Raw genomic sequence first — 21,950 nt, 5'->3', positions numbered from 1 at the left:
TGCTGCAAAGTTGCACTATGCATTCATCTAACAATGCCTCAAATGTGGTAGAATGCAAGCTGAGAATATTGTGCTGTGGTTAGCTCTGATTATGTCCAGCATACTGGATGACCGCTAACAATAGAAAAATGATGCACCTAGCTAGCCAGAAGGTATACCATCATGCACCCCCCTTTATTTCTAACCCACCTTCAGTAATTTTGTTCTGGAACCAAGTTTAAAGCAGTACAGTAGTTACTGGTATCAGTAAATTTTTGGTTTCATCCTGCAATTGCTACAAACATGATTCATGAGATCCTGATGGTGTGGGTTCATGCCAGTTTTCTCCCTTTCAGTGATGCCTAAGTCTGTATAGGACAGTCTGTCGCTCAGCAGCTTCTAAGCAACACACCCAGGCAGTTATTTCCCATCATACGAGACCAGGCTCCTATCTACTTGAATGACACAGGCCTATAAACCTGAACCTGACTGCGAGGCTGAAGTTTTAAAAAACATTTGTGGTCACTTGCAGAACCAGGCAGCCAGTCAACATAATTAGCTTATTAAGTTTGGTGCAAATAACTATAAAAAATTATTTTCAGGTTGCTTTGGCTAGCAGCTACCCTCTTACGCTTTTACCAACAAGTTGATTAAGCAATACAAGTAGATGAAAGAATACTAACAGCTCCCCCTTGTGGAGAACCTTTAAGCTGCTAAATGTGTGTGAATCTGTAATTGATCAATAAGCTGGTTCATGAGGTGCTTCGCATTTCCAAAGTGTATAATGTCTTTTTGAGCAACACATTTGTCAAATATATTGCATTACAGTATCTAACAAAAGGTGTATTCTATACTTAAAGTCAACTTCCCGGTACATTTTTTGCTTAATTATTACCTGAGGGTCAGGAATGTGTAGGACTAAATGGAGTGCTACCGCTAACATGAAACAAGACCACACCAACAAGCCTAAATGCCCTGCTGGTATCCAAAGCTAACACTAGGTGCATGCGGATGCCAAACATGCACTGTGCGTGCCAACCTGCCACTCAGCGATGCACTGTAATACCAAGCAACTGTTCAGGGATAATGGTGATACTAAGAAAGCTGCTGGTCAGCTGCTCGCTTCATGCCAAGCTGTCTCACGCCACTGAGGAAATCACAGAGCGGATCTGATGCCGCTCACGCACCTCCCGAACAGCCACAACACACACTCATCTCGCTCTCTAGCCTATGCGTGTGTGCACGGACACTTCTTAAAACCCTAATTTGTCATTTGGGACAAATCCGGCCTTTGTGGGCTTCTCTTTAGAGGCATGAACATTCCTAGGGAAAATATATGTTCCAACAGCTGCGCTCTTCTCCTCTTAAGGCTTCTGAATAAACCACTGTCTTAGAAAGTATGAACAGCAACAAATCCATTACACACCACCTCACTGTGTGAGCACAGGCACTGGAAAAGTACCCAGCGGAGGAGCTTTGGCAGGCTCAGCAGCTACCAGAGCTTTCTAACAAGTGCTTGGTAGAAGTTCTCATGTCTGGAGGGTTGCATTGTGACTTGATTTGAGGCCTGCCTGCTGCTAAAGCTTAGATGGTAAAAGCTTTAGGGGTAGTTTGGTGAAAAACTTAATTTGCACCATTTTCTCCTTTGCGCAGATGTAGTCAGGGTGCATCTTTAGTCTTGTCCTGGAGCTATGAGGCTAATTTTGCTAACCAGTAAAGGAATGTTAATTACACCAAGTAAAGTGCAAGCCTAAATCATCACAGACTTGCCTCGGACCACGTCTAGTAAACAAACTTGCTTACAACGTTTCAAGTCAAATCAAATCAAGTCACGTTTATTGTCACATCCCATTTACACAGATGTGAAGGTGAGTGAAAATCTTAGGTGCATAGCCCTCCTTGTAGTACTTAAACATACAAAACTGTATCGCTGTTGTCAGAAAAAAACCTTGTATCTCCAAAATGAGAATTTTACATGAGAAGGAAAAAACTTACTTCACTTTTAATGTAAGTCAATGGAACCAGACTTTTTTCCAAGTCATTTTGGGCCGTTTCATTTGGTCCATGTATCATGAAACTTACACACAATGTAAAGGACAACAGGCGTTTTCAAATTATGTCAAAAACTGAAAAATGACAAAAATGGACATACAAGGTCTTGTTCTGACAGCAGCAATATATATATATATATATATATATATATATATATATATATATATATAGATATGTAGAGAGAGAGAGAGAGAGAGAGAGAGAGAGAATTGTCCAACAACCAAAAATATCCAGCCAACAGCATCCTGTGACCACTGATGAAGGACTGGAGGATGACCAACACAAACTGTGCAGCAGCAGATGAACTATCGTCTCTGACTTTACATCTACAAGGTGCTGTGTCTGATCCACTCAGACCAGCGCAACACACACTAACACACCACCACCACATCAATGTTACTGCAGTGCTGAGAATGATCCACCACCCAAATAGTACCTGCTCTGTGAGGGTCCATGGGGGTCCTGACCACTGAAGAACAGGGATAAAAGGGGGCTAACAAAGTATGCAGAGAAACAGATGGACTACAGTCTGTAACTGTAGAACTACAAAGTGCACCTATATAGTAAGTGGAGCTGATAAAATGGACAAGGAGCGTAGAAACAAGGAGGTGGTCATAATGTTATGCCTGATCAGTGTATATTGCTTCTGTCAGAACAGAACCTCTATACCCCAGTATTGCACCATTCCAATATACAGTTTTTGTACAGTAATATTAGTTGTGAAATAAAAGCTATGACATGTACAGTTGGGCACATTGCCATATATGCAGTTTGTGAGTCTGAGGTAGATAAATGAGATGCAGGGTACACAGAGGATAGAGTATTGATATATATATTCCAGATTACAAGATATGGATAGAAGATGTACAAGATGTCAATCTATATGTGCAGGTGTAGGTTTGCTAGATAGAAGCTACAGTAAGATCAGAGTCTACAACATAATGAACATAAACAATCTGAATTTCAGGTTAAAGATAAAGAATTCAGGGGTAAAGATAAAGGTATACAGAACCATTTTGAAAAGGGTTCTATATAGCACCAAAAAGGGTTCTTTTATTGTATACAAGCTTGACATCGTAACAACAGAAGAACTCTTTTTGGTGCCATATTCAAAAAGGTTCTATATAGAACCATCTGCAGCACATTCTCCAATAATCTGAAGAACAATTTCATCATGCAAGGAATCATTTAATCACACAAATGGTTCTTTGAGTGCTCATGGTTCTATATAGAACCACTGTCTTTACTAAAGAACCCTTGAAGAACCATCTTTTTTGAGAGTGTACATAAGAAATACAGGAGTGTGGCGGGAAAACTAACTGTGACAGTAAAGTATTGTAATTTTATAATACAGTATGAAACAAAGAATTGCTGGAGAAATTGCTGCCCGTAAATTCACACTGAATTTTTAGTAAAATGAAGCTCTGTGAGCCAACAGGGTGCCAGTGAGACTGATAAATGCACTGAAAGTGCGACGTAGCAACAGCGAGCTTTCAGCATGCTGTAATTTCCTTCTAATGCAAGAACGCCAGAGAAGGAGAGGGAAAGAGAGAGAGAGAGAGAGAGAGAGAGAGAGAGAGAGAGAGAGAGAGGGAATGCATGGGGAAATCCTCTCAGTCCTCCACGCCTGAGTCTGACTTTCAAAAGTGCAGTTTGTCCCGTGCAGGCTGCCGAGGGTAAATAAGTCTCTTATCTTGATGAATCTAGCCATCGGCGTGGAGCAAGGTGAATGGAAGGTGGCACAAATGAGGGGGAAGAATGTGGGGAGCGTTAGTGTAAACAGCTCCAGGGCCGATGGCGGATCCATCACTCATGGTGGGACCCCCCCCACCCTTTACCATCCCCTGGGTCCATCCCCCACCACATTTATTTAGAGCCGACGCCAACACCAGCGAGGTCACGGGTGGTCATTAGGCAGAGAGGGGAGCAGGCTCCGTTCCTAAGGGTCTAGAATCAGCCTAAAAAACTCCAAAGTTTCCATTCCTTTTCCCACGCATCTCTTTAGGAGATCAGTCAGGTCCTGTTCCCAGAATCCTCATTTGACGTTCACACACTAAAGGAAAAGTCTCACCAAATTTATCTACTATAAATACACACCAAGCGGCCACTTCATTAAGTACACCTCCTTACAGACTGTAGTCCATCGGTTTCTCTGCATACTTTGTTAGCCCCCTTTTACCCTGTTCTTCAGTGGTCAGGACCCCCACAGGACCACCACAGAGCAGGTACTATTTGGGTGGTGAATCATTCTCAGCACTGCAGTAACACTGACGTGGTGGTGGTGTGTTAGTGTGTGTTGCGCTTTTACAAGTGGATCAGACACAGCAGTGCTGGTGGAGTTTTTAAACACCTCAGTGTTGCTGTTGGACTGAGAACCAAAAATATCCAGCCAACAGCGTCCTGTGGGCAGCGTCCTGTGACCACTGATGAAGGATTAGAGGATGACCAACACAAACTGTGCAGCAACAGATGAGCTACTGTCTCTGACTTTACATCTACAAGGTGGACCAACAAGGTAGGAGTGTCTAATAGAGTGGACAGTGAGTGGACACAGTGTTCAAAAACTCCAGCAGCACTGGATTGCTTCATAGCTGCAGTGCATTCAGCATAGGCAGCAACAGTGACTGGATTTCATAGTCCTATTTCTCATTTGTTACACTGATAGGCCTCTAACTGTAGTCATCGCTTTTCGCTGGTTAATCTAAATACCTCATGTTGAGCAAAACCAATAACGCAAATACATGTAAACGTATACTGAAAAAGCTGATTATATTTCTTCTGTAACTCATTTTCAAGCAGAGAATGATTACAGGGATTGTCACTCATCTACATGGACCCACTCTCTAAAATAGGAAAGCATAAATGTGTCTTTAAAGTCATTACCGCCGTTAATTTCTCATGGCCACAGGTTACAGCCACTAGAACACTTTTGCAGGTCTCAGGCTGTGTGGACGAACTTCTTGAACTCTAATTGGACTGCGAGTGCATATTGTTCCTCTTGGCTATGTACACTGTGGTTTTATGAGACCACAAGCAGTATAAACCTCTTCCCCAGACCTCCCTACTGACCCCCCTACCCCAAAGGCCCAATTTCCCTGTACACATGTCCACTATCACTGACTCCATTATTAGTGCTGGTCTTTCCACACTGAACCCTGAGCCAGAATACCATTAGTTTGTCATTAGTCCCATGATGTGTCCTACTTTGGCAGCACTTGTGAAAGTATCATAAAACCAATGAGAGGAAAAGTGAGAAAGGACAACTTAACTGTCGTCCGAGTGGTATGCACTCGTCTGCTGTTGCTGCAACATGCTTTGCTGAAATTCAACTAAAACCGGTTTTACATGGTGAAACTTTCATGCAAGTTTACTTGTTTGAAACCTACATGAAATTGAATTGCACTTTGGTTCCATAATGTAAAACATCCTGCAACTCACTTGAAACCCAGCCGCAACTGTTGTGTCTCAGTTTCGTGAAACAAATCAAAATGCCAATAACACATCATGCGATCACAGTGACAGGCCTACCTTTCAAGCAACTGAGTTCCCTGGATCAGTGGACAAGACAATAAAACAGAAGGTAGTAGTTGGAAAGATACATGTATAAACTGAAGAAAAAAACTAATGGTAATGACAGCTGGAAAAAATATACAAAGATAATAAAAAAAGCTGCAAATATGTAAATTACACCTTGCACAAACATTATAGCATGAACTATGCAATGTTTCAAAAAATATGAGCTGGTGTTGGTGGAGTAACTGAATGTGTTGCGTGCAACTTTGAATTTCTTCGTGTAACAGTTGCACCAAAATTATGTTGCAGGAAATTCACACCATTAAACTAGCTGAATGAAAGTCGCACTGTGTAAATCCAGCTTAAAGCACATCTTAGTTAGGCCTTTGCCAAGACTAAACCTGTTCTCATGCATTTTGGACTCAAGTTATACGACATTCACTGAAATGCTCAATGTCTTGCGCAACTTCTCCCATTTTGTTTATTTCATTGCGTGTCTTGCCATAAATTTAGGGTAAATCCACAAGCAAACTCTGCTTAAGCTTGTACTTCCAGCAGCCTCTCTAAGGGCTCACCAAAATCCAAGTTATTCCCTCTACATGGCAGAGCTACACAGCCATAGGGCCCTGTGGGTTCTCTCAGTAACAAGCACAGTAAGTCCATGTGTCTGTAAATCTGGTTTTGTTCATCTTTATAGTTCACAGTAGGTCATACTGTGTCCTAAACCACACTGAACTGTGCGACCTTAAGGAAAATCTGGATGCATTCTGAGAAATTTTGATGCAGCAGTTTTACAGAAACAATTTGGGCTATTTGGGTGACTACTGAGTGGTAGTGTTAGGTTAGCAACGTTAGCCTTGATGCTCCAGTTCTAAAATTAAAGCAGCAAAATTTGGACTCCAAACGTCTCGGCCAATCGACTACAATTAGGGTGAGTAAAAAAACATGGTTTAAATTTTCGGCAACCCTTTGTTTAAGTTTGAGGCAAATGTGTGATGCAGAATGCATGATGCTTATTGGTGGGTAGGAGCTTCCATTACTTGTAGCTACATTAGCCTCACAGCTTCCGTGCAATAGTAAAGCAGTTCAGGGTTCAGGCAGCTATGTTATGGCTGATCAAGTACATTTGGGGTGAGGGGAAAACAGTAAATCTAGTTTCTTGCCAAACTATCCCTTTAAGGGTTGTTTCACCTCAACGGTCTCAGTTGCCTTTGCTTTATTATTTACAGGTGTTCTGTTGTCAGAAACGCTTTATCTCCTACTGTCACAATCACCTCATCTTCCTCTACACAACAAACTCCCTCCATAAAACATGCTGACTGACCTTCTCTTCCAACTTTTAAATTTCTTTTGTTCTGTCTCTCTCTCTCTCTCTCTCTCTCTAAAGGCCTTTAAGACAAATGCAATATCCCACATCACATCATTAGACAGGAGGCTGTTTAATTAAACCCCCAAGCAATGCCAACAATAGCCATTATGAGTCTCTCCTCCACTACGCTTTTAATTAGTCCCACAGACCCTCCAGTTTTCCGGGCTCCTTCCACTTCTCAACTGCCTTTCAAAGACTTTCCAAACACATTAAACTTCATTTGCAGGCGAGGCTTCGTCAGACAAAACGTAGGTAAGAGCCAAAACCAAATCAGACAGGAAAGTCTGAAAATACACACGCCACACCTCCCTCTGCTGGCCTGGCGATGATTTACTCAAACGCCACTCACACCAGACTACCTCTACTCCCATACAGCTGCTCCAAACAAAGCACAAAAAGGAAAATACACATAAAGAAAAAATAGAATTAACTTTCTAAACGTATGACTTGTGATATGAGCGAGTTTGTTGAAGTTGGCCTTGCCCTGAATTTCTGGTTAGTGAGCTCATTTCAGACTCATAAGCACATATGGTCACAAAAAGGGCTTCAAGGGCTTCAACGGGCACGAAAGCATGTTTTTCCAATATGCGCTAAGAGGATGGAGCTTTTGTCAGGCATACTGAAAGGACATTTTTAAACAGTTTGTTGGGAAAAGAAAGGAGAGGCAAGGAAAAAAGAAAGTTCCACTCAACAAATGTCACCTCAACAACACAACCTGCAAGAGAAATACTTTCCAGAGGAAAATGTTATGATTAGAACTGCATATTTCCTCACGAGTTGGAATAAAACAAAAGTCCAGTCAAGGTCAAAACTACAGCGCACCTATGTGTGAAGATACAACATGACATTTACAGAGAACAGGCCTACTTTCTGAGAGGTGGGCAGGTGGCTGTTCCACAAAGCAGGACTTTTCTTTAAAGTGCATAACCTAATTTCTGTATAACTAAGTTGTAAAAAATCTTTTTAAAATTATTTTAAATAGGCTAATTATTATATAAATTATTTATACATAACCAAGTCAGAGTTGTTTACAGTGGTGGTGATAGGAACCAGACGTCTATAGAGTTTAATGCTTCTAAAAGCTAATACACTGCCTGACGCCTAAAACATTGTTTTAAACATTTTTTGAAACAGGTTTTGGCCTAAAGCTGTTTTTTTTGGAAAACATGTTCATGTTGAAGAGATACATGCAGGGCATTTGTGAGGCAAAACAGTCCCAAAGAACTTTTCTCAGATGTACAACTATTTTACCATCATATTACATGTAAAAGCAAATAAAATGGCTATATTTGCACTGTAGTCACTGCAATCTCTGGTTCCCATCACCAGCACTGTGAAGATATTCACGTGAGTTTCTCTACAACTAATCTGAATGACTTTTACATCTCAAAAGACTGAATTATGTAGAAATTTTGAAAAAGTGGTGGAACTCCCCTTCATGTCTCCCTGAAAGTGAAGTGTGTCCAACAGAAATGTCCAGCTCACACTGGACAGGCTTGACCTTTGGGCTTAAAGTATCAGAATAACCGTGAAATCTTCTGTTGTGAAATTCTCCCAAAGTCCGAATTTTAAAAATAGGAGCTTTCAAGAACAAAAATATCTGTACAGTACGTTTTAAATTTCTGTCAATCACATCTGTGATCAGAAATAAAGGTCCTGAGTGTTTCAGAATGAAGGATGGTGTTTAAATTACATACACAGTAAACAACAGTAAACAACAGTACTCCACATGGTGACTTTTTAAACTTTCCTATTACAAAATCAAAAACTTGTCATAAAGTCATAAAGTCATAAAACCACAGCTTGATGATGACCAGATATTACAGAAGGAAAAAGTGAGACTAATATAAAACAAAATAGTAATTAAAAAAGAAAAAATGTTTATGGCACAACGATGAGAGAAACCTCATCGATGATGCAGACACACATTGTGTGCATGCATATACAACAGTTTCTGACTACTGTCCTCCTCAGTCCAGTTTCCTCTGCTTGGCTTTGTGGGGACGCTCTGTGTTGTCTTTGTCTTTGGCTTTGCTGTCCTCTGCGTCCCACAGTGCGTTCCGGACAAACCGAGATGCTGCTCCTTTGTCCAGACGAGCTGCCTTTTTCTTATCGGTGATCTCCTTCAGCCTGTTCATGTATGTTCGGATTCTCTCCTGTGAAATTTAATAAATTAATCAAAAACGTTAGGGACTCCTCAGGTTCAGAAGAGGGAATATTTAACAAAGTATCTAAAGCTCTAAAGTGGGAACAAGGCAGCACAGTATATTGTTTGTTAATAGATCCTGCAATGTCTTTCTAAAATATGCAAATATGCCTTTTAACAAGTCACATTTTCTGCCAGATTAGTTGATCTGTTTTGACGAATCCATGTATTCACATGATACACCATAAAATAAAATATTTTTGACCATTTCATATCAAAAGCTCTCCCAAATTAAGTGAAGACATCGCAGTTGCAATATTTTTAAAAATAACACATATATTCCTTCTGATTGGCTGCAAGGTATTGTGCCTCATTCAAGAAAGCAGCTCAGGCTGAAACACTTATAACTTTAGTGTCAGTGGGCGGAGCTAAACTGCTATTGGCTGAATAGTAGGACATCAGCAATTATACAACAGTTAGTTCCAGCCATGCAAGCTGATTGGTTGGGAAGCGTTCTAACTGTGCTGTTATTTCACCATAACATCACGTTTTTTTTTTCACAAACCGTATCACTCCGCTGAGATGCCATTGCTAAGCAACAACTTTGACAGCTGTAGGAGACGCTCAAGCCATTTGAACGTCTTTAATTCTTACTTTGCCACAAATAGAAAATGGACGCTTTTAAGATCACATTTGACCGACAGCCGATTTGGTCAGACTCTGAAGATGAGACGACACTAAATTCCCAAACTGTCGTCACCACTGAGCAGCTTTTCAGTCGGCAGCTGAGACAGAAGAGCAGCTAAACAACCTGGAATCAGCCAGAAATGAACCCAACACCATTCGCCAAACTAAATGGGCTGTAAGATGCTTTACAGACTGGCTGGAACAAAACAACAGTAATATTGATCCAGCAAAAATTGACAAAACTGAGCTAAACTTGATATTGTGGCAGTTTTATGGCTCGGTCCATACTTCAAAAGGCGAGGCTTACGGCAGACTGTGCAGCGAGTGGGCGGAGCTCGTTACTCTGACATAGCAACAAGCTGCTTGTTAAGGAACTATAATTTGGCGGAAGGAACGGCGAACATTAAAACATATTAAACGCTGCGTTCACGACCCAATTTATTTATTTCTTACTTTATTTATTTAACTGTTGTATAAAAGTAATAGAACACTCAAGGGAGTGTGTTACCGCGAATAACATCACGGTGATGGTGTATGGCACCAAATCACCTGCAACCAAATCACAGCCGTGATGTTATTTTGCGATAACACACTCCCTCAAGGGTTCTATTGCTTAAATGTAGTGCTTTTTCATGACATCACAATGAATTCATAATGAGCCGTTTTTGCAGCTTAATTTTAATATATGGAATTTGTGAACTCAGGAGTGAATGGTAGGTTTAAAACTAAACAATGTTTACATACTGCACCAAACTCTTTTATCCTAAAAAATGCAAGGGACATTTGTTTTTTGTTTTTTTTTATGTTTTGCACCGTTTTACAGATGCAACAGTTGTTCACTGAGTCACTTTATCTTTTTTCCCCCCCATTGTAAGAGGGATGGCACAGTACCATAAATGAAAGCTGGGTTCTTACCAGTTCTTGTTTGATTCCATGTTCTTTTGGGTTCACTCCTTGTGTCATTAGGTACACTGACAAAGAAACAGATTAAATGTCAAAGACTGAGCAAAGAGTGAACATGAACTGTGCCAAAAGACTAAACAGCTAAAATACTCACTCCAAAACAGCGAGTTGAGGGTGTACGCAGACATCAGGTCCAGTTTGGCTTGGTCAAGCGGGTCAAGCTAAAATAAACAAACAGTGAACATTGAACCAACAGCTGTTTGCCAATGGAACTTAGATAATCAGATTTGAAAATATGAAACACACACACACACACACACAATATTTTCATATATAATAACAAAACATAATAATTATGTATGTGTATGTTGGCGTGTGTGTATTTATACACACACATATATATAAGACTGATATTTTGGAGTGTCTCAACAGCAGTTAACTTACTAATTTAACCTACTAATTACATGTGAAAAAAATATTTTATGTGATAAACGTTAATATTACATTTATATCTGCTGCTCCATTCTTTTAGCTGTATGTACTGTATATATATGTACCACAGAACCTCAGCATTTGATTGTATCTGTATTTATCTCCCACTGCACATGCTCACCTGTAGATTGTACATGCTCTAGGTAATGTTTATGTACAGCATATCTTTTTCTATATTCATTTTATTAGATTTCACTTTATGCTGACCCCTGCACAGAAGAATTCCTTGCACACCTGGTACCTGGCGAATTAAAAATCTGATTCTGAAATTAATCTGCTAACTACATGCATTCATACTTTATGCCTTTTAGAAAACTGTCTTCTTGTCGTAGCCAGTGAATGTGCACGTGGCCCTTTACCTTCAGGTGCTCGCCCTTTGACACAGACATGAGAGTCTGGATTACATTTTGGACAGAGCTCACAGAAGACTCGAACCCAGTGAGGTACTCCTCGATTTCTGTGGGATAATCCTCCACCGAGCCTTCGTCAGCCATAACCTCAACACAGTAAACTGTAGAGAAAAAATGTTTTTATTAATGTTACTTATTAATGTCGCTAAAGCCACTGGCTATGAGTGCTGCGAAGCCGAAGTCAGCTGCTTATTCGCCAGATACTTGGTCGAATTATCACGTTCCACCTTAAATGCTGGAGCAGTTACAGTCTACTACAGTATTTAAGGTGGAACGGGATAATTCGAGTATAAAGCGGACCTCAGCCTCGGCACACCTATCCGCTGCGTTTCCACGTGACATAGTGTGTGCTGTATTTTGTGAATTTAGAGCGAGTCTTGTTTAAAACAGGTTAAAGATTAACTCCATATTAAACAGCTCAGCTGTTCCAGCCGCTCTGATGACGAGGTTCGTTTACAAACGAGAGAATTAAAACAAATTTACCTCTTAAACACTCCGGTGGCCACAACACTGAACACGAACACAGAAAGAACAGCAACAGAAAGACATTTCCGCTTATGTCTGTACACATTCCAAAATAAAGGCCCTCGCATTCACTAAAATAAAAATATATATAATTAATACAAAATAACATATATAACAGTTTGTGTTAGTTTGTTTTGTTAGGTATGTCCGACTGTTGTTTTGGAAACTGATTAAATATAGACATTAAATGTGAAAGACATTGCCGCTTGTGTCTGTACAGATTTCAAACTAAAAGCCGTCGATTTAACTTGAACTAAAAGTTTCATTTAATACAAAATAAGATACAAAACAGCTTGTGTTAGAGCAATTGTTTTAGAGTATATTTTTATTTTGTTTTGTTTTGTTTTGGTTTAGGTATATTCAACTGTTGTTTTGGAAACATGATTAATGCAATATTACAATATGACTATTTAACGTAATCGTAACAAATTACATTACAGTATGCCACAGTATGCTATTATGCATATTGTCGTCGAAACAATTAAATCGTTATCTCAAGTTAGCTTGTTAGCGTCAGTAGCAAGTTCCCTTTTGTGTTAATTTGCAGTAGAACTTTTATTTTGAAATTGCATCACAAACCCTCTTGCTGACAGCAGAACAAATACACACAGAGCCCAGCCTCAACTTTCGACCTGTTGTTGGACATTTCAAACATGTAGCTAACAGAACTGCCCGAAAATACGAGACTCGTGACTTGATTTGGTCTTCGCTGAATTCGAGGATGAAGCGGATCCACTCAGGTCAAGACTCCGGTGGGTGTTTTAGCTGGTCGGCTTGAGTGACTGAGTTCTGTGCGGTCGGTTCAGTTGTCCGTCCAGTCGAAGCGCCTTTTGTTGACCGACTCTTTTGGCTCCTTTCATCATCTGTCTGTGAATGATAACGATATCTAGACTTCAGAAAGGGATTATGTCTTCCTCTGGTTCTGCTGATCGGCGATTATATCGTTTATTCTTGCTTATTAGAAAGGAACCAGGTTAAAGGGGCGCTCCACCAATTTTCCAGAATTTCTGCTCATTTAAAAGCTTAAAATGTAAACAAAGTCATTCAGAGTGGCTTGGCGTGAAATGCTTCGTTCTAGATAACCTTAGAGTCAGAATTGTCCACAGTGGTGGTGATAGGAACCAGATGTCCACCTCTAAAGTCTCCCTCACAGAAAGTTTTAGTGACACAAGTTGACACATTGTTTTACGTAGTTTTGTGATGAAATTTTGGCCTAAAACGTCTTGTTGATCTATTTATCTTAATCCATTCATGGTGGAGGGGTACATGCAGGGCGTTTTAAGGCAAAATAGTCCCCAAAGAAAACTCCTTTTTCCAGATTTACATCTATTTTACCATTATCTTACATTAAATATAAAAAGTCAGAAGACACGTGTAGGTTCACTGGTGGTTTGGGTAGTAAATAAAATGGCTGTATTTGTGTGGTAGACGTTTGTGTTTAGACCCCTGGTTCCTGTCACCACCCCTGTTAAGAAATCTGAGGCTCTACAATGAACAATTTCACACTAAACCACTCTGAATGACTTTGTTTGCATTTCAGTGATGGAATTTTGCAAAAAAAAAAAAAGAAAAGAAAAACTGGTGAAATTCCCCTTTGGCTAACCTGTTCTACCTAATGGAGTCCCAGTTACACCACAGCAGCCAGTCTCAGCTTCTGTTTTAGATAGTGATAGATAATGTAAATGTTTTCTTGCACGGTCTATTGTTCGTTTGCATGTATTATATATGGAAATATACGTCTTAATTGGAATATTTCACTGTTAGTTGCAGTGGTAACCTACATATGCTGTTTTTGTTTGTGTGTTTTGGCTGTTTTGGTTTGTATTTCATTTGCAAAACCTTAAACAAAAACCCAGTGACTGGGCTGTCTGTGCTGGCTCAGTTTCTTTTTTTCCACTGGAGGTTTTGTTACACTTCCCTTTAAATCATGTGGGATTTTATTGTCTAGTCGTGACTTTCTGAAATCTGATCATGCTTGCAAAAATCCTGCGCTTAGTTCTTTAGGCCACACAGGGGTTTAGTCTGTAGTGGCATCAGCTGCATCAGTGAGGCTCATTTCAGTCTCCAGTAGTCGAGAGCTGCTCTTTATCCAATTTACCAGGCTTCTGAATAGATATACCTCCTTTTTGAAAGTAAAAGGAGGTTCTTGCCTGATTTGGTAAGATTTGGCAACCTCTTCTTGCCTTATTTGGTGTAGCTCTTCAGGATAGACCTCAGTCTTCCACCTCAGTGCACGTTCAGGTGGCAGCGGGCGATGGCAGGGTCAGTGTGGGTGTAATGGTGACGGCGATTTGCTCTGTTTTGTTCTTCGCATACAAATACTGCCTCTTTATAATATTCTTATACGTAAATAATCCCAAGTCCTCATTTAAAAGATGCTAAACTGTTTCCGATATTGAGCAAATGTCACATTGTCCACTCATGGTCAGTTTAAACGCATACTGATGTTTCTGCTCGTTTATATTTTGCACTGGTTAAAGTTAGAAGTCAGTGTCTCACTGTGTGTCTGGCTAATTTTATACAGTGCTATGCATGTGATTAAGTAAAAATAATTACACATCCTCTACAGAGAACATACTTCTGTTTATTTGCTGAATGTAACATGCTGGGAGAAAACAGTAAGGTATAAAATGTGGTCTGTGCAAACGTTAAGGCACTTTTTTATGTTTTATGGGGCTCTACAATGAACAATTTTACACCAAACCACTCTGAATGACTTTATTTATGTCTCAATGATGGAATTATGCAAAAAAAAATTTGAAAATTGGTGAAATTCCCCTTTGGCCAACCTCTTCTAGTGGATGGATGGATGGATGGATGGATGGATGGATAGATAGATAGATAGATAGATAGATAGATAGATAGATAGATAGATAGATAGATAGATAGATTGATAGATAGATAGATAATATAAATGTTTTCTTGTATGGTCCATCATTAATTTGCATGTATTATAGATGGAAATATATGTCTTAATTGGAATATTTCACTGTGTTAGGCGTGTCAAACCCAACCACTAAATGGACCATTTTAAACAAATCTGTGGGCCAGAGAACATCTTTGTTTTTATTTTATTTTTAAATAACATTTTGATATACCCTGAACTGTTGTTTATTCAAAATATGCCAAAACATAAACACCAAAATATAGCCACTTGTAGTAGACCTTGAAATATTACATGAATACTTGAAATATTCAATATTTAAATGTCTCGAGGGGCTAGGTCTTTTAAACCTACCTATTAGCTTGAACTACATACCTGGCGTCTTTACTTTGCGGCAAGCTCATTAAATCTCGGTATCAGTTTCTGAGCCGCTAAGTTTGTATATTGGTTGAACTGCAGCTGAAATGTTTGGTGATATGACTGGTTGGGTAGAATTGAGGAGTGACTACAGTCTCATAAGGCGCATTCAACTCACCCTCATAGTTCCATGCAAAGTGTCCTGCACAGGGTATTCAGACATTTTAAGGGTGATCCCAAACCACAGGGAGTGAACAGCGATTTATCACTTCACCGGAAGCTGCAGGAAACTTTACCCATCATTCATTGCAGGTCTCTTGAAGATGCATGTTTGATTATGAGGCTGTAGGACGTTCCGAGTGAAGGTGTTTTATCAACTGCAGTTCCCTGACATCCAGTGCTCAAGTGTGTAGGGAACATAACAGTACTGTTTAGGGACCCTGTGGAATGGAATAAAGCTCTAGATCATGCGTGTCAGGCTCCGGTCCTCGCAGGCCGAAACACTGCAGACTTCAGCGCACTGCCTCATTAAACACACCTGATTCAGCTAATTAGAAAGGGCTTCATGAACTGAATTCAGAGTGTTAGATGAGGGTCAACATTAATCTCCGCAGCACTTTGGCCTGGAAGTGTCGGGTGCCTGATCTGGCCTGCTGGCATTGCATTTGACATATGGGCTGTAGAGGATGTGCTAACGCATTTTTAATAAAACCTAATTTGACCAGGGGTGCTCAAACTTTTGCATATGCCTGTATCCTACAGTCTGACTGGTCTGTGATTGCAGTTGGGCATCTATAACACATCTCTGTTGGTTTCTCACTGTCTTTATTGCTTCTGTCTCAGTTAGGTGTAAGTGTGTATCTGCCCTGTTTCTAGGCCAGTCACGTGATGCTCTTAGAGAAGTCAGATCGGGTCACAGGGTTTATGTGAGCATCTCTCAGAGTTGCTGAGTGAAGTATATTTGAAGCAGCAGTTGAGACATTCCTATATGACTGTCACGAGGAAAGCATGCTATGGGCTAAAGAGAGGCTGTAACGTATGGGCTCTATAGGGTGTGGTGAATAATGCTTGTTATGGAGATGCTTCTCTTCTCTCTCTCTCTCTGTCTCAGGCCCTTCAGTGTGATGCTCAGGGACTCCTGCAGCTTGGCTCTTAGAGACGGCGCACCATGCTGTCCCCATCCTTAATGCAGCCACTCAGAAGGAGAGCGTGATCTGCGGTGGATGTTGAAAGGCGCATCCTAAGAGCAGAAGAGGAGAGATTATCTGCAGGTAATGGAGTGACTGTGGTTCTTCTGCGTGTTTGTTCTCAGTTCTGGGCCTGGACTTCTTTGCCTTGTATAGTTTAGTATTTACGCTGCTCTAACACACCCACTTCACCTCAGGTCTTGTTGATGAACAGATAAATTGAAGTGGAAAATGTTGCCGGAAACGTCGTATCTCAAAAATGGTAACTTTACAGGAGAAGGAAAAAACTTGCTTTACTTTTAATGTAAGTCAGTGGAACTAGACTTTTTTCTAAGTCATTTTGGGTCATTTCTTTTGGTCCATTCAACATGAAATTTACACACAATGTAAAGGGCAACAGGCAAATTATGTCAAGGTTTTGTTCCAACAGCAGTGATATATATATATATATAATGTGTGTGTGTGTGTATATATATATATATATATATATATATATATATATATATATATATATATATATATATATGTATATAACATTTTAGGAGGTTACAGGCGGCTGTAGCTGAGCTAAAGCTTAAAGCGGAGCAAAGTAAGTCTGTGTTTTCGTTTAGATTGGTTTTTAGCCTTTACTAGGGCACAAGCACATACTGAGACATACTTACAGTCAAGATGGTAAAACGTTACACAATAAAATAGACATAAAATGTTGTGGCTCCCAAGGTGGTTTGATTTTTGTTGAAAGGACAAAATGGCTCTTCTTAACGTTTGGGTTGCTGACCCCTTCCTTAGGCTAATGAGCGGCTGCTCGTTCTACTGACAGTACTTTACTATGGAGATCATACAAGCTGTGGTGTGCGCAATTACAGTCCAGGGCCTGTATCAGCAGTAGCAGACATAACAGTGTGTCATACAGCGTGAAACCACATGAGCGAGTCTATTCGTGATTACTTAACAATTTGGTGTGGTTTGAGGAAAGTGTGTAATGATTTAGACATGCAGTTTACACAGTGCTTAGCGGTGGTCACAAGCTTCCATTACTTGTTAGTGACATTAGCCTCATAGCTACAGTGTCGAAGCTGAATTAGTTGAGATGAAGGGGAAATATGCAGATTTGATCTTTTATCGAACTATCTATTTAACCAAGTCTTTTTATTCCATATTAGAATTATTTTATATTTTCTACTTTTTTTGTATGTATTTTTATTATTAATGTTTTATTTTTTTATGCTTATCTGATGTGCGTCATTTTTATTATTAAATGTACTCTTATTATTTGATATGTTCTTAGACATTATCAATCCCTTTTTCCTGTATCAACTCAGCAACATTGTAAATGAGGGTCACTCTCAATGTTCTCTGAGGTTAAATAAAGGTTGATTGATTGATTGATTGATTGATTGATAAAGGGCTTATAAAGGTCTGCCTTGTATTGTGCTTCTTTCTAAAAGCAGTTTGGGCTGAAACTTCCTCAATGACTTCATTGTGAATAGGTGGGGCTAAACTGCTGTAGGCTGAATAGGTGGATGTTAATGGATTGTTTTCTGTGACATCACAGAAACAGTGAATTCAAACTTAGGCCCAATCCCATTTCTTCTTTTGTTTTCGAGTGTCACCCTAACCGCTTGGAACTGAGTTACAAGGGGTAGTGGTTGAAATCTTGCCCTACGAAATGGGACCCTCAAATAAAAAAAAACATTGCTTCATTATCAGGCTACTAGCGGTGCTCTGCAGGTGACCCAGCCCGTCTTCAGTGACAGCAGAGGAGGGAAAAGTTCAGCAACTTCACTGCTGGGCTTTAGTTATATTTAGGGCATCGTATGCCTTCAAAGAGGGGGGATAATTATTTATTATCGCCCACCGCTAATTCTTCGGCTGATACGAAGCTGAAGTCAGATACGCACCAGCTTCTTGAATGGTGCAGCAGTTACATTCTGGCGCTTCAGGCGTCAGAACTGCTGGACTATTTAAAGTGGAAAGGGGAAGTTAACTAGCTAGCTGCTGAGACATTAGCATGCTATTAGTGATTTTTTTATGCTTGTTATGAAGAAAAGGATCATAATACATTGAAACGACATTAAACTAAGATAATACAGTGGTTATTGTAATTTTAACAGAGAAAATCCTCACATTTGTGGGTTTCTTTGGTCTCTTCTTCAGCCATCTTGCTGGTTTTTCTTTTTTTCTCATATCACTCCGTTTGGAGTCTCTGAAGAACCTCCGATTGGAGGGCTGTGTAGCCCTCTCAACAAAAATTGGGACACCATAACCCTAGACATGAACGCGCAAAACAGAGGGCTAAGGGCTAAGTGGTAGGGGCAAGGGGTGAAATGGGATTGGGCCTTAGTTTGCATATATAAACTGGGGAGTGAACGGTGTGTTTTGAAACTCTAACAATGTTTACATCAAACTGTTTCAACGTTTTCCATGTTCAGGACATTTCATTTTTCATGATATGGGCGCTTTAAGCATTTACAGTGCAGTGTTCACTAATGCAGTCTGTGTCTTTCTTTCTGTTTCTTTATTTGCAGTCTAGCCCTACCACGTCCTCCAGCTTCGTCCATCTGCTCCCCTCCAACACCCCTCTATCCCCTCGTTCTTTTCTTGCTTCATCCCTTCTTTCTCTTTCTGTATCTTTCTGTGAGGATGGATGGTACAGAGCACCTGCAGGCTAGTCTGAACTCCTCCTACATTTCTGCGCTCCACTCGTCCTCCATGTCTGACGAGGAGCAGGAGGTGAAGGCTGAGGGTGAAGACCGCTCGCCCCTCCTCACACATTCGCAGCAGCCCGCCGGCCCATTGAGCGCCCGCCACCGGCCGCACGACACCTATTGCCTGGTGTATGGCATCTTCTTCCTTATGGGCATCGGCTCTCTGCTGCCCTGGAACTTCTTCATCACGGCCAAGCAGTACTGGCTCTACAAACTGAGCAACAGCTCCAGCTCAGAAGGACACGAGGAGCCCCAAACTGACCACAGCGTGAGTGTGTTTGTTTGTTTGTGTATGTGTTTGTCGTCAGGACAAAAGTGTTTTGCGTTTTTTTACTGGGATGCAAGGGAGAAAACAGGACTCACTATATCAGGAGGAACAAAATAGCTCTGATTTTATATATTGTTTTTTGCTTTTTGTTTTTTTTTTTTACAAGAGATGCATTTTTCATTGTTTCGATCTGTCTTTTTAGTTACTGAGGTTAAAGGAAAGGTTCAGCAAAAAAGCAAAACCTCTTGCCCCAGACGTTGTCAGTCAGCTGAGACACAGTTGGTGTTAAAACTTTGCTTAATTTGTTTAGAACTGGAGCTTTGAGTCCAACATTGCCTGACAAACACTACACTCTTAAAAATGATGGTTCTTCAAAGGCTCTTTAGTAAAGACAATGGCTCTATATAGAACCATGAACACTCAAAAAATCCTTTGCATGAAAACGGCTTCTTTGCTTCCTTAAATGGTTCAGATTGATGCAGAATGTGTTGTAGATGGTTCTGTATAGCACCAAAAAGGGTTCTTCTGTTGTTACAGGCTTGTCATCATAACAACAGAAGAACCTTTTTCAAAAAGGTTATATTTATGGCATTTGTCAGACGCTCTTATCCAGACCGACTTACAATTTGATCATTTTACACAGGTAGGTGAAGGTGGTGTTAGGAGTCTTGCCCAAGGACTCTTATTGGTATAGTGTAGGGTGCTTACCTAGGTGGGGAATTGAACCCTAGTCTACAGCAGGCAGAGGTGTTACCCACTACACTATACCAACCACGTATAGGTTCTATATAGAGCCATATAAAACACATTCTCCATCAATCTGAAGAACACTTGCATGACGCAAAGAACGCTTTAATCATGCAAAGGGTTCTTTGAGTATTCATGGTTCTGTGTAGAACCATTTCCTTCACTAAAGAACCCCTGAAGATCTTTTAAGTGTGTTGAGGTCAGTAGTCACGCAGATCTTTTCCATAAATACATCCCAAAACTTCTCTCAGCCCATTCAAACTGCAGGTCTTCACTAAGGTCACACAGAGTTGTTGCTGTGTGCAGGTTGCACTGAGCGCATTGCATTTTAGACAGCAGATGTTGTGCTGAATTGGCATGAGTGCATGCCCTGCAGGCCATGTTCACCATTTCTCTCATTTCGTTTAGTAAATAATATAAATCATAAATAACATAAATTTGTTAATCTTGAATTTTCTTCTTCATTTTTGAGTCATACTGTGTCTAAATCACATCTACAGGTATGAACAGCTTTAATGAAGAGCTGGATGTGGTTTGAGTGAACCGAGAGATGTTTTGGGAACATCTTTATGTAAAAGGTTTTGAAATGTGTTTTTATGCATTTCCAGGACCACATATTCTGGCTTTATAGGAAAACAGGGAGGAACACAGGACCTGCAATGTCAGGACTAACAAAATGATGCTGACTTCATTTTTTTTTTCACAACAGCTACATCTTTCATTGTCTGGAAGGGTAAAACCATTTATTTTTGGTTGCTGAGGTTAAAGAAAAATCAAACCTACACAGTTTTCTGCTTATCCCAGATGCAGTCAGCTGAGACATGTCTTGTGTCCAGATTTTGCTTATTTAGTTTAAAACTGGAGCTACAAGACTAGCATTGCTAACAAACACTAGAAGTCATTAGTCACCCTAATCTTTTCCATGAATGTGTGCACAAAACCTCTCTCAGCCCACTCAAACTGCATCCAGGTCTTCATTAAGGTCGCACAGACTTGTTGATGTGTGCATACAGCAGATGTTGTCATATTTTACTCCAGTTCATGTGAACATGCATCGTGCAGGCTATGTTTATGATTTCTTTATCATTTCTGTTTTATGATTAACTGTTAATCTTGAATTTGAAAGTCATACTGTGTCCTAAAGCCCGTCTACAAGTGTTAGGGGATGTATTTACGAGAAAAGATTTGGGTGACTATTGACTTCTAGTGTATGTTGCCTTTAGCGCTAAACTATAGAAGCAAAATATGGACACCAAACATGTCTTGGCTCATCTACTACATCTGGAGTAAATGGATAATTGTGTAAATTTGATTTTTTCTACCAAGCTATTCCTTTAGACTTATTATGATTATGTTTAGGATTTTTGACCCCACGTCCTGACGAGGCATAGAAACAAGTGTGTGTGTGTGGTTTTCACTTCTGTTTTGTCCATTATAGCGAAACACCTGCCCTTAATGTAAGCTGTACGATATCATGTGATCTTATTGCAGATTACAGATTAACAACATGATGTGACATGTTTATAGATAGACTTCAAGATTTGGAAAAATACAATTATGTATTTGTCAAACCTTGTAAATGTTTGACAAAGTCGGAGTGCTGGCCAGGTGTTCATCAGAAACATCTGGAACAGGCAAGAAAATTCACAGCACATTCACATCTCTGCTATGAAGCATTGGTTGAGTAGTGCTGTTATTAGGTTTGATACACTTAGTGTACTGT

At 40.1% G+C, this 21,950-nt stretch overlaps 2 protein-coding genes across 2 annotated transcripts in view; one reads left to right on the top strand and one right to left on the bottom strand.

Annotated features, from left to right (window-relative positions):
- Positions 1-8,576: 8,576 nt before the first annotated feature.
- c1d (C1D nuclear receptor corepressor) lies at positions 8,577-12,134 on the bottom strand. Its single transcript, XM_036573740.1, has 5 exons — positions 12,035-12,134; positions 11,501-11,652; positions 10,804-10,870; positions 10,662-10,717; positions 8,577-9,069 (listed from the first exon to the last, which is right to left on the bottom strand). The coding sequence occupies exons 1-5, from the start codon at positions 12,120-12,122 to the stop codon at positions 8,884-8,886; spliced, it is 549 nt and encodes a 182-aa protein (XP_036429633.1). The 5' UTR covers positions 12,123-12,134; the 3' UTR covers positions 8,577-8,883.
- Positions 12,135-12,568: 434 nt separating this feature from the next.
- The window catches only part of slc29a3 (solute carrier family 29 member 3), a 31,026-nt gene continuing 21,644 nt past the window's right edge, over positions 12,569-21,950 (top strand). The window contains 3 exon segments of the mRNA XM_036573739.1: positions 12,569-12,828; positions 16,429-16,588; positions 19,033-19,480. Coding sequence (XP_036429632.1) covers positions 19,148-19,480 — 333 coding nt within the window. The 5' untranslated portion in view covers positions 12,569-12,828; positions 16,429-16,588; positions 19,033-19,147.

The sequence above is a fragment of the Colossoma macropomum genome, unplaced genomic scaffold, assembly GCF_904425465.1.
Source record: "Colossoma macropomum unplaced genomic scaffold, Colossoma_macropomum, whole genome shotgun sequence".
Classification (NCBI taxonomy): domain Eukaryota; kingdom Metazoa; phylum Chordata; class Actinopteri; order Characiformes; family Serrasalmidae; genus Colossoma; species Colossoma macropomum.
This window is presented reverse-complemented; position numbering and strand designations above follow the sequence as displayed.